Here is a 15,255-nt window from a genome sequence, read left to right as displayed (position 1 = left end):
TAACATGCGGGGTCTAATACAAGTTCGAAATACTTGGCTTGTATGATCTCTGTCCCTTTCACACTGTTAGCAAAAAGAAACGGACAAAAAAAGTTAGAACGACATTCAACGGTATATTGACGGTTTATAATAGACCCCCGAAAACTTCAGACCGCATCGTTCCAAACCATGTACCAGTAGGAATTCTTAGTAATTAATCTCGGAGTAATTAACAATGGAGCCGCCATTAACAGGCGTTCCCCTCTGTCGAAAATAGGCGGCCAATGGTCAACCACATGTCAACCATATGTATGGACTGACGTTTATCTGACATGACGTACCTATACATTTGATGTGCCCCTCCCCCGAAAAAACACCGACAATTTTAGACATGGCGTCTCCGTTGGTTATATATATCCTCTAAGTAATTAATTAATAAAATTAAAGTTAAAGATTTGATAAAAACTGATAAAATACTATATTTTACGTATTTTATTGTACAATTAAAACAATGAACTCCAAAAATACCTATATACAGATTATCACGCAAAATTAATTATTTTACATTTAAGAATTTCTACCGTAGTTGACAAATAGTACGTATCCGCAATTCGGACCGTATCTTAAAAAGTTTTTTTTTGACAAAAAAAAGTTGTTTATTGAAGTTTCAGTTGGTGTTCGTTATTTCCATATAATTTTACTGAAATGTATTATTACGTTTTGTTTTTGTGTTTGATTGCGGTAATTAAACTTAATTGTATATCTTAAGAATACATGCGTGCAGGTATTAAGTGATGAAGAAGGATTACATTTTGCAAGTTGTCTAATAGGTATGTTCTCACTGCTTAGGGTGAAAAACTTTGAGTACTACACGAGATCAAAGTTATTTACATCTCGTGCGCTTTTGAGTCCCTTACTACGCTGAAGATTGTAAATTAGATTATAGAATCTTTCGCTTGCACGTGACTCAAAATAAGCACTCAAATCAAAATCAAATCAAAATATACTTTATTCATGTAGGCCTAGCAACAAGCTCTTATGAATCGTAATTAATCTTAATCTAATTATAAGAGCAATTTATTGATGTTAATATTATCTATCATATATATAAAATTGAAAAACCAGAACGGGACAAAAAACGGGGGAAGAAGCGAGATAGCGCCTTACAAATTTCTAAAAAAGTTTTTGACACGTTTCTCAAATACGACGCACGTATGATAAGAAAAAACTGTTCCAATCTATTATCTATTATATGAGATTAGAACTAGAACATAAAAACGACCGCTTTCGATGCGTGTTTAATTTACAATAAGCAAAAGAAATTTTCATAACATTCTTCATTTTACGACTATCGACTATTTTCGGAAACTCTCGGTTCGTTTCGTTTCGGTGTAAGTAATCTAAATTATGTTTGTCATGTTGGTATACAATTATTTCTACATGTTTTTATACGAAGTAAAATAAAACGTGATGTCAACCTTAACCTTAGTTATGCCCCCCATACGAGTGACATATTGTGTGATATGCCATTTATGACTTATCAATCAAGTTAATATTATCATATTATTAATAATATGTATTTTGTTGTATTAAATTTCTTTTTGAGTTATATTACCTATTCAGAATGACTTTTATAGCTTCGGCAAACATTGTTATTCGTCCGGAGAACGGGCTGCCGAGATGGGCCAAAAATACAAAGTTGATAGCAAGTTATAACGTAGGTAGATAAAGTGCATGTTCAGATATTTTTGAGCGACCAGATGAAAATAAGCAAATGTACCGTCAGCAGTCCGCCAAATATCGTAATATAACTTTGTTGCCATAGAAATAAGGATGTGTTCTGACATAGTGGCGAAATATTGAGAGAACTCAGCGGCTCGGACACTGAGAGAATGGGAGAGGATCGTGCCGAGAGCGTACTTGGGACAACGAAATGAGAGACAGCCGATGGACGTCCTATTAGGTACCGCATAAACGACGTAGTTGCTCAAGACCTGCTCAACCTCCGCCATTCCGACTAGCGAGACCTATCGCAAGACCGAGAAACATGCCGTGATCCGGTGTCGGAGGCCAGGACTCACTTTGCGTCGTTGCGTCACCGTAGCCGTAGTAGGTAAGTATAATGTTAATATCCAGAAAGGGAAATGGGGACTACGTTTGTATGAAAAGGCGATTTATGGGCGGTGGTCGTTCATATTAATTCTTAAGGCGGAAATTAATCTAATGAACGTTTTTGCAAATATAGTTCGTTTTTTTAGCATTAGAAATTAGGTAAACAATCTTGAAGTGTCTTTTAATTGAAAAACACATTTTAAAAATAAGTTACGGCAAATATGTAACAATTATGAATCTAATACGATCATTTATATTCTTCTGCTTTCATAAGTAATAGTTTTTGAATTTTAAAAAGCGTTGTCAATTAAAAGACATGTCAAGATCGCTTACCTTCTTGCAAGTTCTTTCTTATGCTAAAAAAACGAACTATAGGCTTATAAAAATAAATAATAATTTTATGTAGAAACAAGTTTTAAATAAATACCTACATAAATGAAAAAATATAATCTTGCCTTTTATGAAATCACATCACATCATTGTTTGAGAAATTTGCGAATTAAGTTATCCAAATAACGGCTACAATTAAATAAGGAATCCCTATCACAGTTATGAACCCTAGCAGAGTTGAATACATAATAATGTCGGTATTTAAATAAACATAAGATAAACTCTTTATTTCATTTACGCGAGCGGAGCTGCGGGCCCGTCTAGTTCCATAATAAAATTGGATTATTATACATATCAAATTTAACACTAAGAATTTCACAAAAGGATCGTCGAACATTTAAAAAATTGTACAAAACAAATACTAGTCTAGAATTTCTAGAATAAAATCTAAATGTCAAAAAAAAGCATAACTAACAAAAGAAGTAGAAAGTATTACATCGGAATATCCATTTCCTCATCAATAATCAAATATACCTAATAAATAAATAATCATTTCGAATAACAATAAAATTAATCCCACGTTGTATTATCATTCATTTAGTCTTGTGATCCGAAATCTGTCATTGAGGAAATTTATTTCTGAACCGAGAAATAAATATCCAAATATTTATAAATTTTAATTCAAAGATTTCGCGTAGGTAGGATTCTGTGCAAGTAGATGTATGGCTTTGCTTTAGCAAGTATCAAAAGTAAAAAATTCAATGGTTAATTTATTGAGGCATGCTGCTAGACATCAGACTTTTGTCAGCCACGACTAATACCACCAGCATAGTGTAGTTTCTTGGCAATTTCCAATAGTAAACGTACTAAAATCTAATAAAAGTACTTAAATCTAATTCCGGAATTTTCGATATTCAGTGGTCTCAATTCCGGAATTGTAATATCGGAAAATATTTCCGAGATTCCGGAATTTCGAAATTCGGGAATTCCGGAATGCAAGCCCTAGTAGCGCCTGAAGTAAACTTAGCTTCATTCTTTCCACGCGGTCCGAGGTTACTGGTACAAAAGTTATTTGTTTTCTCATGGTATTTTTCCTTAATGCCTCAAATACCATTAATTGGCCTGGTCTGATTCTAAATTGCTGATAACTTTTTTAGCAATAGGAAAAATATCTGTGAAAATATTATCTATACAGGTTGCACTACAGTTGCCTCCAGAAACTCGCGAACTAAATTGACATAAGTTTGACAAATAAAATGATACCAGAAATAGCAAAGAAAAAATAGTCAGGGGTATATGTCGATAAAATGATATCGATAAGTAAGATGCACTTACTACCCATGTGATAATTATAAAGGGGTCACAAACGATTTCGATTTGTATGAATGTGACGAGAAAAGTGGTTGATTCGATTGTAAGATTGTGACGTTACCAATCAAATCAGGAGGTGCGGATGTGAAACTGACAAATTTCAATGTTAAAACGAAACAGGAGCCGAGTTTTAAATATTTTAGGTAAATATACCCATCTCGCTAACCTCCTCCAAAACTTAACCAATCGTAAGCAAATTTGGAAATCTAAATGATTATGAAATTATCTGTGCCGGACTGTTTTGCTTTTTTGGCTAATTGATATCAGTTTTGAATACTACGCCTCTCATTGCGGCATAGTCAATGAGGCCATTTTGGCCATTTTTGAAAGGCTCTAGCGCCTTAAAAAAACAAAAATATCAAAAAAAGCAAAACGGTCGGACACAGATATTGACAATATTAATCTGTGTTGAAAAAAACATTACTCTAGCATCAAAATCCACGGAGGAAACAGTCGAGTACGTTTGTATGGAGATTCGACCACTCCTGTTGGCTCTTAATATGCAGGCTTGGGGGCAAGTTGTATAAATCAAGGGCTCGCGATTGTCGCTATAAATCTAAAATTGGTGATTTAATTTTATACAATGTGACCGCTAGATGAGATTGATCTATAATTAAAGTTAGACCAAGAAAAGTCTGCAGCGATCTTGATAGCCCACGCAGTGCAACTGTTATTTTATACGTCATAATTTCATAGAATTTTGACCTTTAAAATAATACTTGCCCTGCGTGGGCTATTAAAATCGCTGCACACTTTTTTTGGTCTAACTGTATTTAAATTCTGACCTAATTGTCAACTTGAATGTCCAGTTTAGGGACTGGTCTGTGGCCTATTTTATAAAGCTACAAGTTACAATTTACAAGCGGAAGTCTCTTTCTAACCCTATGTGTTAGAACGAGACTTCCGAAAATTAAATCGTCTCGGTGATCCCTATAGCTTCGATTGTAAAAAAGACCAGTGGCCTATTTTATAAAGCTACAAGTTACAATTTACAAGCGGAAGTCTCTTTCTAACCCTATGTGTTAGAACGAGACTTCCGCTTGTAAATTGTAACTTGTAGCTTTATAAAATAGGCCACTGGTCTTTTTTACAATCGAAGCTATAGGGATCACCGAGACGATTTAATTTTTACGTCCAAACCACACAAAATAAATGAGAAATCTTATCTTATTTCCCCGTCTGGGTTGGATTTTGAGCCAAAATCACTGTTTCTATGTTATCACCTACAACTTGTTACTCTAGCTAGTCTAGCTGTAAGTTTTCCTAACAAATAACCTAACATATTTATTTAATTACCTACAATATGTTTATCCAATATCCTTGTATCTATTACTATAATATTGCACAAATTTCGAAATACCAAGTAACATTTGTAAAATAATTTAAATTACTTAAAGATACATTTTAACTGACCGCGCAACAGTAGCGCCGCTAGCGGTGAATTCTCGCGATATTCTCTAATTCAAACTTTTTTGAAAATATCGATATGAACAGCACTGGCCAAACTGTGGTATCATTTGTGCACATTGACCTGTCAATTTAGTTCGCGAGATTCTGGGGCAAAGAGTAAAGTAAGTATAATAGGTATAGGTTCTTCAATGTATTGCCGGTTACATACGTAACGATAAATTTTGGCGAATGTGCGTATACCAGATAGCTGCCGTCCGTACTTTGTTCGTTACAAACTTTTAACACTGCCCTGCATCTATATATTGCAAGCTGCTCTTTTTGTTCGCGAAAACCCTCATTTATTTTAACTAAAACAGGATAAGCAAACAACTAGAGCACAGTACAGGAATAAATTGCTGTTACCCAAAACGAACTTACAAATGTGTAAAAATGGTCCACATTACAAGTGTATCCTAATAACTAATAAAATTCCTGACTCGATTAAGCAAGAACCTCAAAATGCGATCTTTAAAAATAAATTAAAAAACTTATTACTAGATAAATGTTATTATTGTGTTACTGACTTTTTTAATGATAATTTATAATTCTTATTTTATTATTATAATTAACCTTATTTATTGTGACATTGAATTTTAAATTATTGCATGAAATGTAATTATATTACTTTGACTATTGCTAAAACTTAATGTGTGCTATGTTATTTAATTTATCTTTTGTTGACTTTTACAATGTTAAATTTATTGGACTTTTTTTTTCTTATACACGCTAATTATACGGTAGATATATTATAATGAAATGTTTAATAGGTACCTATTAGCTAGTAAGTTAAATATTGTGTGCCCTAACAGGGTGTCATGAATTGGCCAACTTGACTGTAACATCTTATTATGTAATTTATGTTCATGACTATGCAATAAATGAAATATGAAATATGAATAAATCGTTGTGATAAAACTGTGCAGTCCAACTGTGCAGATAAATCGAACCATGTGTATGACAAATCGTTACGATAATCGACAACGATTTGTCATACACACGGTTCGATTTATCTGCACAGTCGGACTGCACAGTTTTATCGCAACGATTTATCGTTACGTATGTAGCCGGCATATGGCATAAACCTATCCCTGTCCAAGTCATATTCTAATCAAATATGAACCGCAAACTCTCAGCGGCCAGTACGTACAGCAAGAAGGTTATTAGCGGATTAATGTCGCTGATTGGTAGTTATTGACATTATATGCATTTCATCTACACTTAGCTATGTACCATTAGTGTAATGAAGATGACTATTATTTTGTTTACCAGCTTTGATTACAGGCTCTGTAAACGCGTCGTCTTATTTAAATGTAGGCGTAATTTTGTAAGTGTGCTAATTTGGCCCGAGAATTTGAACGGTAATGTTCCTAAAGGCGGCTTCCATACTAAATATATGCGTTCACTGTATTCTCTGCCTCTGACATTTGCTCACAATAGGGGAATCATGTGAAAAAAATAATTTCGTGCACTGCAAGCGAGTTTAACTGTTCAAAGTATTTATTAAATTATTTTTGTTCACATTACCCCTATTCCCCATAAGAATAAGCAGTGTTGTCTTAGAATTAATATTACTGTGATTTAAAATTTTGTTTTAAGATATTTTCAAAGCTACTGTGAGGCAGGCAATTACTGATTGTACTAAGTCCCTTTAGGTAAAAGCTTAAAAATGAGCTCATATTGCTTCCAATTTCATCAGAATACATAATAACATAACATTAGGTTGAGGTGTGCTTTGTTGTGTAGTGTGGAAGGAGCTATTATCAATATTATCATTTACATGCTGTTGTGGTAAAATGTCACACAGGCTTAGGTTGAGCAAACGAAGAAATATCAAACTTTGATCTCTTGTTGTACAAATAACTATTACCTTAAGCATTTACTTAAACAGTATAATAATTAGGTAGATCTTAAGTGAAAGAAACAATTGAACTTAGGCAATAAAACCTCTTTTTAACAAGCTTTTATTAAGTCGACCTGTATGTAACTATGTAATGAAATCTTGCAAGTTAAATTTGATCCACTTTCCGGTTTCCGATTGAGCTGAAATTTTGCTTGCATGTATAAATCGGATGACAATGCAATATTATGGTACCATCGAGCTGATCTGATGATGCTGACAGAACCAAGTTTTTATTAGGTCGACCTGTATCAGGGGTGCGAAACTCCTGACTTCGGTTAAACTCGGCTCCGCTCGGCTCAGCATTGCTCCGAGCAATTATTAGGGTTGGCACCACTTGACTTCCTTTTGCGTGCACGACCACAAATAAGATAATCACTTGATTTTTGACAATGCCATATATTAGAAAGAGACAGCATGGTTCGACCCTGAACCGCTGTCAAACTTCGGTTATGTTAGCAGAAGGTCTAAGGTCCCGTTTTCTAAGGGAACCTTGCATTTTGGAGACAAAGCAAACCGCTTGAAATAGGTGTTCCTGGGGGTGATCTGAGCCGATTAAGCCCGGTTGCCAAGAGGTTCCACCCAGCAGGTGGGCAGGGGAGGGGGGGAAAAGTGGCTCCGGCGCGCCTCACTCTAAGCTATATATCTGCATACATCTAGCAACTATATCAAGTTTGGTGTCTTTTTCGTGTAATTCGAGGATGAAGAATTCATTTCTGTGACTAAATTTTCACTCTTCCATACAAAAAAATCGAGAAATTAAAAATTCCAAAAAAATCTCCAATAGTAAACGTACTAAAATCTAATAAAAGTACTTAAATCTAATTCCGGAATTTTCGATATTCAGTGGTCTCAATTCCGGAATTGTAATATCGGAAAATATTTCCGAGATTCCGGAATTTCGAAATTCGGGAATTCCGGAATGCAAGCCCTAGTAGCGCCTGAAGTAAACTTAGCTTCATTCTTTCCACGCGGTCCGAGGTTACTGGTACAAAAGTTATTTGTTTTCTCATGGTATTTTTCCTTAATGCCTCAAATACCATTAATTGGCCTGGTCTGATTCTAAATTGCTGATAACTTTTTTAGCAATAGGAAAAATATCTGTGAAAATATTATCTATACAGGTTGCACTACAGTTGCCTCCAGAAACTCGCGAACTAAATTGACATAAGTTTGACAAATAAAATGATACCAGAAATAGCAAAGAAAAAATAGTCAGGGGTATATGTCGATAAAATGATATCGATAAGTGGCTCCGGCGCGCCTCACTCTAAGCTATATATCTGCATACATCTAGCAACTATATCAAGTTTGGTGTCTTTTTCGTGTAATTCGAGGATGAAGAATTCATTTCTGTGACTAAATTTTCACTCTTCCATACAAAAAAATCGAGAAATTAAAAATTCCAAAAAAATCTTTTCACTTTTTTTTTCGAAAATCCTCTACAAAATTAAAACTATGAGGATTTGCTCTAGAAAAAAAATACCTATGAATAGCCCAGTTATCCTACTATATAGAATAGTAAACTTGTTAAACATTTTTTTTTCATAACTCTGTTAAAAAAAATGTTTTGTGTCGCGCGGCGTACCTGCATTGTAAGAGCGGTATGCAGCGTTTAGGATTTTTAAGTATGTTTCGATGATTTCTGATAAGTTGTTATTCTTCTGGTTGTAGAAAATTACTTCTGGACGTGATATATATACAAATATAAATTAAATGTATAAATATAGATGTTGAGAAAACTTTCGCCAATAGAGTTATTATAAATGTGATAAAATTAACAAAGCAGATGTTTGACAAAAATGCGGGTTAAAATACGAGTAAGATATATATTGTTCGCAATTGCCACTACTTGTCCATGGGTCCGTGCATTTTAGTTTTTTCTTAACGCAGTTGCACCTCCCTGCGCATTTTGTTTTGCAGCGGCAACGAATAAGCTGTCCCCAAACATAGCTTCCTTGGTAAACTGCACGGAGAAATATGTTTACGTGGGTAGGGCATCTTCCATTGGAGGCAGATTCTCTAACTGAAGATTTTTTTTTGTAAAAAGTACTTTTTCTACTCGTCGACTATAATTCTTGAATTAAGATTTCTTATACCAAACTTCAATTGGGTATGTTTAATGTGTGGGCTCCCAACTCAACTATAATATTCATTACGATACAGTTTAGTCAACTATAATGAAATTGACCAATCACAGCTCTCCGCGATCAACAGGACGAAACAAAACCATAGCTCAAATTAATTATTTATTTTAGGTTGTATAGTAGAAACAATTGGTTCATAAGTCAGAAACGCGCATGTGATACCCTTAAAATAGCAACATTCATAGACTACGAAAACCACTTAGTGTTGCTTGTTAGTCTCCATAGGCTACGGTGGCCAAAATCGAGAAAACAACTGTCTAAAAATTTAATTTAGCGCGGAGCAAGTACCAGGGCCTCATGAGTTACGAGAAGGTGTCGTTGACCAACGCGCCGGGCGCGGCGGCGGGGGCGCGTTCCAGTATGAAGGTATCGCGGCTGCTTGCGTATCTTAGCTGTGTATACTTTTGGTTTGGTTTGTTTGTATGATTCTACTAGTTTAAAGTATTATTTTTGTTGGCTCGTAGAAAAAGTATTGTATACAATAGTGATATAATCAAGCTTTTCAATCTCGTACCTGACTTAGGCAACTCAGCAAGCTTCGTTGCCTAAACACGGTACTCGACTGAAAAGCTCTCTATTATATCACGATTGTATAAAATACTATTTCGGCACTCTTTTGCACTCGTACTTGTACCTGATCTACTCGTAAAATCAGTAACAAAATACTATGCATTTTGTTAAAATAACGTCTAGGGGCCAATTCACACCTCGTAATTCAAATCTATCCATACTTACTATTGTAGATAAGACTCTTACTTGCCATACAAGACAATAACATTTTTTATCAATATTGGCAATGCCTGCTCAATATTGCCTTGTTTGCCGTATTTAAACCCCTCCGTTACGGCAGGATATGCGCTCCAAGCTTGAAATACGCTTTTTTCCCTGTCCATACAAAAAAGAAACAGTGTCGCAACCTGAAAAGGTGTGGAAGAATGACAAGACTTCTGACCTTTCTGGTCCTGTAAAATAAATTATATATCTATGCGTTACAAATAAAATCATATATTTAAAGAAAGTTTGCAGCACGTGACCAATTGCCCTGGTGAGCTGTCTCGTATACTGTGGTGACATATTTATTTTATTTACAATTAATGGAGGATTGGCACAGGAAAGAATCACCTGTTCCTCTCTTGCCATGCTATTGCATTTTCTTAAGCTAACGTTTGTAGTTCTTCCATTCATTGTAAATAAAATAAATAAATATGTCACCACAATAAGAGACAGGTCAACTGGGCTAATGGTCACGTGCTGCAAACTTTCTTTAAATATATGATTTTATTTGTAACTCATAGATATATGATTTATTTTACAGGACCAGAAAGGATAGTAGTCTTGCCATTCTTCCACGCCTTTTCAGGTTACAACACAGTTTCTTTTGTGTGTGGAAAGGGAAAAAAAGCGTATATCAAGCTTAAAGCGCATATCCTGCTGTAACGGAGGGACTTCTTCTTCGTTACACTCTTGATAGAGTGGTCGTGGCCATTATGAAAACTTTTGAGCGACTCATTTAACGACACGTCGCCATTCCTCCTGTAGAGCTGCTTTCCGTAAGCATTCGCTTACTTTGACCGACACACTGATTTGGTTTGGTCAGTACATCTCATTAGAGATCTTCCCCTAGCCCTGTCACCTCCTACTCTTTCTTGCACAACTAGACGTTCTGTAGATGTTCCGTCTCGACGAGACACGTGTCGAAAGAAGTTGAGTACCGAGTTTTGCCCGTAGAAAGCAACCGCTCTTTAATGCCAAGCTCCTCAATAATTGATGCTCAGTCCATGATATGCCCAGCATTCGTCTCCAGCACCACATCTCTAGTGCATTCACTTTCTCTTTTTTGGATGCCCTTAGTGTCCATGTGAGACATACAGCATGCAGAAAAGTGGGAAATATGAGGGATCTGACAATCCTGGTTTTAGTGGTCCTTGTAATGTTCCGGAGGGATTTAAATACGGTAAACAAAACAACATTGAGCACCCAATTTTGGAAAAAATTGTTATTGTCTTGTATGACAAGTAAGAGTCTTACAATATAAAATCTGAACAGATTTGAATTATGAGATGTGAATTGGTCCTTAGACATTATTTTGATACTATGCATTGTGTTACTGTGTTCGGATCAGGTACAAGTACAAGTGTAAAAGAGTGCCGAAAAGTACTTTTTACAAAAAGAAATCTTCAGTTAGAGAATCTGCCTCCAATGGAAGATGCGCTACCTACGTAAACATATTCTCCGTGCAGTTTACCAAGGAGGCTATGTTTGGGGACAGATTATAGCCCCTCAGCAACAGCTACCATGTCCTGCTGACTGGAGCTGGTCCAAACAAAATGGTTATTGGGAGCCCATATGTACAAGCCTACCTGCGGCGGCTGCTGCTTGTTTAGAGCTTTTTTTTTTATTATGAATGGGCTTACTCATGGCCACAGACTAGCCGAGGCGTAGACGTGGCCTACGATGGAGCGAGCTCGCCCAGAAGGTGCCTGTTCACTCTTGATTTGAAGGTTGCCGGGTTATAAGAACACGGAAATATAGGCGCCGGCAGGGAATTCCATTCCTTGGCAGTGCGCATAAGGAAAGTAGAAGCAAAGCGCTTCGTGCGAATTGGTGGAATATCTACCATGTAAGGATGGAAACCGGCCGTGCGTCTAAAAGTCCGATGGTAGAATGGGGACGGTGGAATAAGCTCGTGTAGCTCTTGGGCACACTCCCCGAAGTGCAGCCTGTAGAATACCGACAGGCTGGCGACTTTCCGCCGATGGGCCAAAGACTGAAGCTTAGCCGTTAGCTTCTTGTCGCCAATCATCCTCCTGGCTCTGCGCTCCACTGAGTCCAAAGCGGCGAGTTGGTATTTAGCTGAGCCATCCCACAGGTGGCTGCAATACTCCATACACGACCGGACTTGAGCTTTGTAAAGTGTTAGAAGCTGTCCAGGTGTGAAGTATCGCTTCACCTTATTTAGGACGCCCAGCTTTCTGGCCGCAGTTTGTGCTTTAGACTCAATGAAGCTGCCGAAGCTGAGGACTGAACTCAGCTCCATGCCGAGGAGTTCCAGGCTGTCGGCAATAGGTACAGATGCACCCCGGAAAGAAGGAGTATATCCTCCCTGCTGTCCCCTGCACTAGCCAAATATCTCTCAACAACCGTACTGTCATCTGCATAACCTACAATGCTGGGTTGCAGCATGTCGTTAATGTGGAGCAGGAAAAGGGTTGCGGGAAAAGCTTATTCGTTGCCGCTGCAAAACAAAATGCGCAGGGAGGTGCAACTGCATTAAGAAAAAACTAAAATGCACGGACCCATGGGCATGTAGTGGCAATTGCGAACAATATATATCTTACTCGTATTTTAACCCGCATTTTTGTCAAATATCTGCTTTGTTAATTTTATCACATTTATAATAACTCTATTGGCGAAAGTTTTCCCAACATCTATATTTATGCATTTAATTTATATTTGTATATATATCACGTCCAGAAGTAATTTTCTACAACCAGAAGAATAACAACTTATCAGAAACCATCGAAACATACTTAAAAATCCTAAACGCTGCATATCGCTCTTACAATGCAGGTTCGCCGCGCTACACAAAACATTTTTTTTAACAGAGTTATGAAAATAAATGTTTAACAAGTTTACTATTCTATATAGTAGGATAACTGGGCTATTCACAGGTGTTTTTTTTCTAGAGCAAATCCTCAGTTTTAATTATGTACAGGATTTTCGAAAAAAAAATTCTTCAACCTCGAATTACACGAAAAAGACACCAAACTTGATATAGTTGCTAGATGTATGCAGATATATAGCTTAGAGTGAGGCGCGCCGGAGCCACTTTTTCCCCCCTCCCCTGCCCACCTGCTGGGTGGAACCTCTTGGCAACCGGGCTTAATCGGCTCAGATCACCCCCAGGAACACCTGTTCCAAGCGGTTTGCTTTGTCTCCAAAATGCAAGGTGGTGGACCTTAGACCCCCAGCTAATATATTTGTGTTCAGGACAATACACTGAATGCATAGACACCTACCATATTCACCCATATCCGAGACAACATGAGCGAAAATGGTTTTCTAAAAGATTTTTCTTTTGCTACTGCTTTGCTATGAGGAATAAATATAAAAAAGGGGCTGTGACATACGGATGGACAGACAGACAGACAGATAGACAGAAATGACGAATCCATAAAAGTACCGTTTTTTGCCATTTGGCTACGGAACCCTAAAAATTACATTATGCATTTTTAGAGTCATCTTTTGTTTTAATTAGAGATGGGCTGAATATTCAGTAATTATTTGGTATTCCACATATTTTTCAATGTTCGTATTGGGCGCGGCCTGGTGTGAGACAGTTCCGTTTCTTTTCATAAACATTCCGGGCCGGTCCAGAGGGGAAAGGTCAAAACAAATGCAGAGTGCAGATTGCAGACTTGTATCAACTTGTTTACAGCGTTTTAGCAGGGGTGCGAAACTCCTGACTTCAGTCAAACTCGGCTCTGCTCGGCTCAGCATTGCTCTGAGCAATTATTAGGGTTGGCACCACTTGACTTCCTTTTGGGTGCACGATCACAGATAAGATAATCACTTGATTTTTGACAACCCTAAATAGCCGAAAGGGATAGTGCCATATATTAGGAAGGAACAGCATGATTCGACCCTGAACCGCTGTCAAACTTCAGTTTTGTAGGAAGTTTCCTTTCTGCACTGTAGTACAGTCATCAGCAATAGTATCTTACACACCTAGGGCCGCAAAAATATATGACGCGCTTTTATTGCGCTCCAAATAAGAACATGTCACATATTTTTGCGGCCCTAGTTGTGTAAGATACTATTGCTGATGACTGTACTATTAATTATTCTGTGGTTTTAGGGAGTTTTAGTCCAACCAAATATCGATATTCGTATTCGGCAAAGTCCATATTTGGTCCATCTCTAGTTTTAATAGCTTAAATTAAACCAAAAATAGTTTCAAATTTGAAATAGTGTGTTTTAGACTTATGTTAGCTGTTGTTTTATTTGCTCAGATGTGTTTCAAGGTAGTTGTATTAATATTAGTTTAACATATCATTTTGACAGGCCCCTCATCAAATTGTATGATGTAACATTAAATGTATTTATTCATTAACAATGCAATATTATACTAACATAATTAAGTACAAAACCTAAAGGTAAAAGTTAGACCCTGTTTAAATTCCCTATTACATAGCACACACAGAATGTTACACTACAAGTTATGCTGTGTTGAGTTTTTTATGGAAAGAGAAGCATAATATCTCACCTTCAGATCTGCGAAAGAAACCATCCTGTCTCTCTCTGAAGGTCAACACTCCTTCCTTATCGAAGTTCTGCGACGTCTGGGACGCCAGCGCCTGCAGCTCCTGCTTGTTGAACCTCATGCTGTCCACCCCTCTCCCCCCTCCCCCCCTCCCCACCCACACTTCACTTCCAACACATCATTCTACAACCAAAATACTGATCAACAACCTAATGGGTGCCGAGCACACGCCCAACCGCATTTTCGTATATTATTCACAATAAACAACAAAATTTAGCACAATATTTCATAATACACTTGTAATTTGGTAATGAGAAGATGAGAATGAGAAGTTTAGAACTCAAAACATGTTAGAATATGTTTAAATTCTAGCTAGGAAAATTTATGTTTTGATTATTTATTGTATTATGAATACTCTAATTTAGATAAATGTCAGTTTTATCACACATTTTTTTCCCGAATTAGGAATCGCGCACATCTCAAGGAAAGGAATACAGGAGAGAGTTAAAAAATATCAAATTTTGTATCAGAATATTTTCAAGATGAAAATTTTGACATTTAGTATCTACTTTTTGTGTTTTAAAATTCTTCACTAGTACAAGCTCAAGCACTAACTTAATCAGCCACTGATAAAAAATATGCTGGTCATTCATTGTCCAACATTGGCCCCATTGCATTGCACTGAAATATGAAATAGGCACGTACGT

At 36.7% G+C, this 15,255-nt stretch overlaps 1 protein-coding gene across 1 annotated transcript in view; it reads right to left on the bottom strand.

The window, feature by feature from the left end:
* The window catches only part of LOC134678965 (type II inositol 3,4-bisphosphate 4-phosphatase-like), a 102,723-nt gene extending 88,046 nt beyond the window's left edge, over positions 1-14,677 (bottom strand). The window contains exon 1 of the mRNA XM_063537721.1: positions 14,552-14,677. Within this exon, the coding sequence (XP_063393791.1) occupies positions 14,552-14,669 (118 nt within the window). The 5' untranslated portion in view covers positions 14,670-14,677. The remainder of the gene's footprint in view (positions 1-14,551) is intronic.
* Between the last annotated feature and the right edge of the window lie 578 nt (positions 14,678-15,255).

The sequence above is a fragment of the Cydia fagiglandana genome, chromosome Z (genome assembly GCF_963556715.1).
Source record: "Cydia fagiglandana chromosome Z, ilCydFagi1.1, whole genome shotgun sequence".
NCBI lineage: Eukaryota > Metazoa > Arthropoda > Insecta > Lepidoptera > Tortricidae > Cydia > Cydia fagiglandana.
The sequence above is the reverse complement of the archived record's forward strand: the minus strand, read 5'-3'. Positions and strand labels throughout refer to the sequence as shown.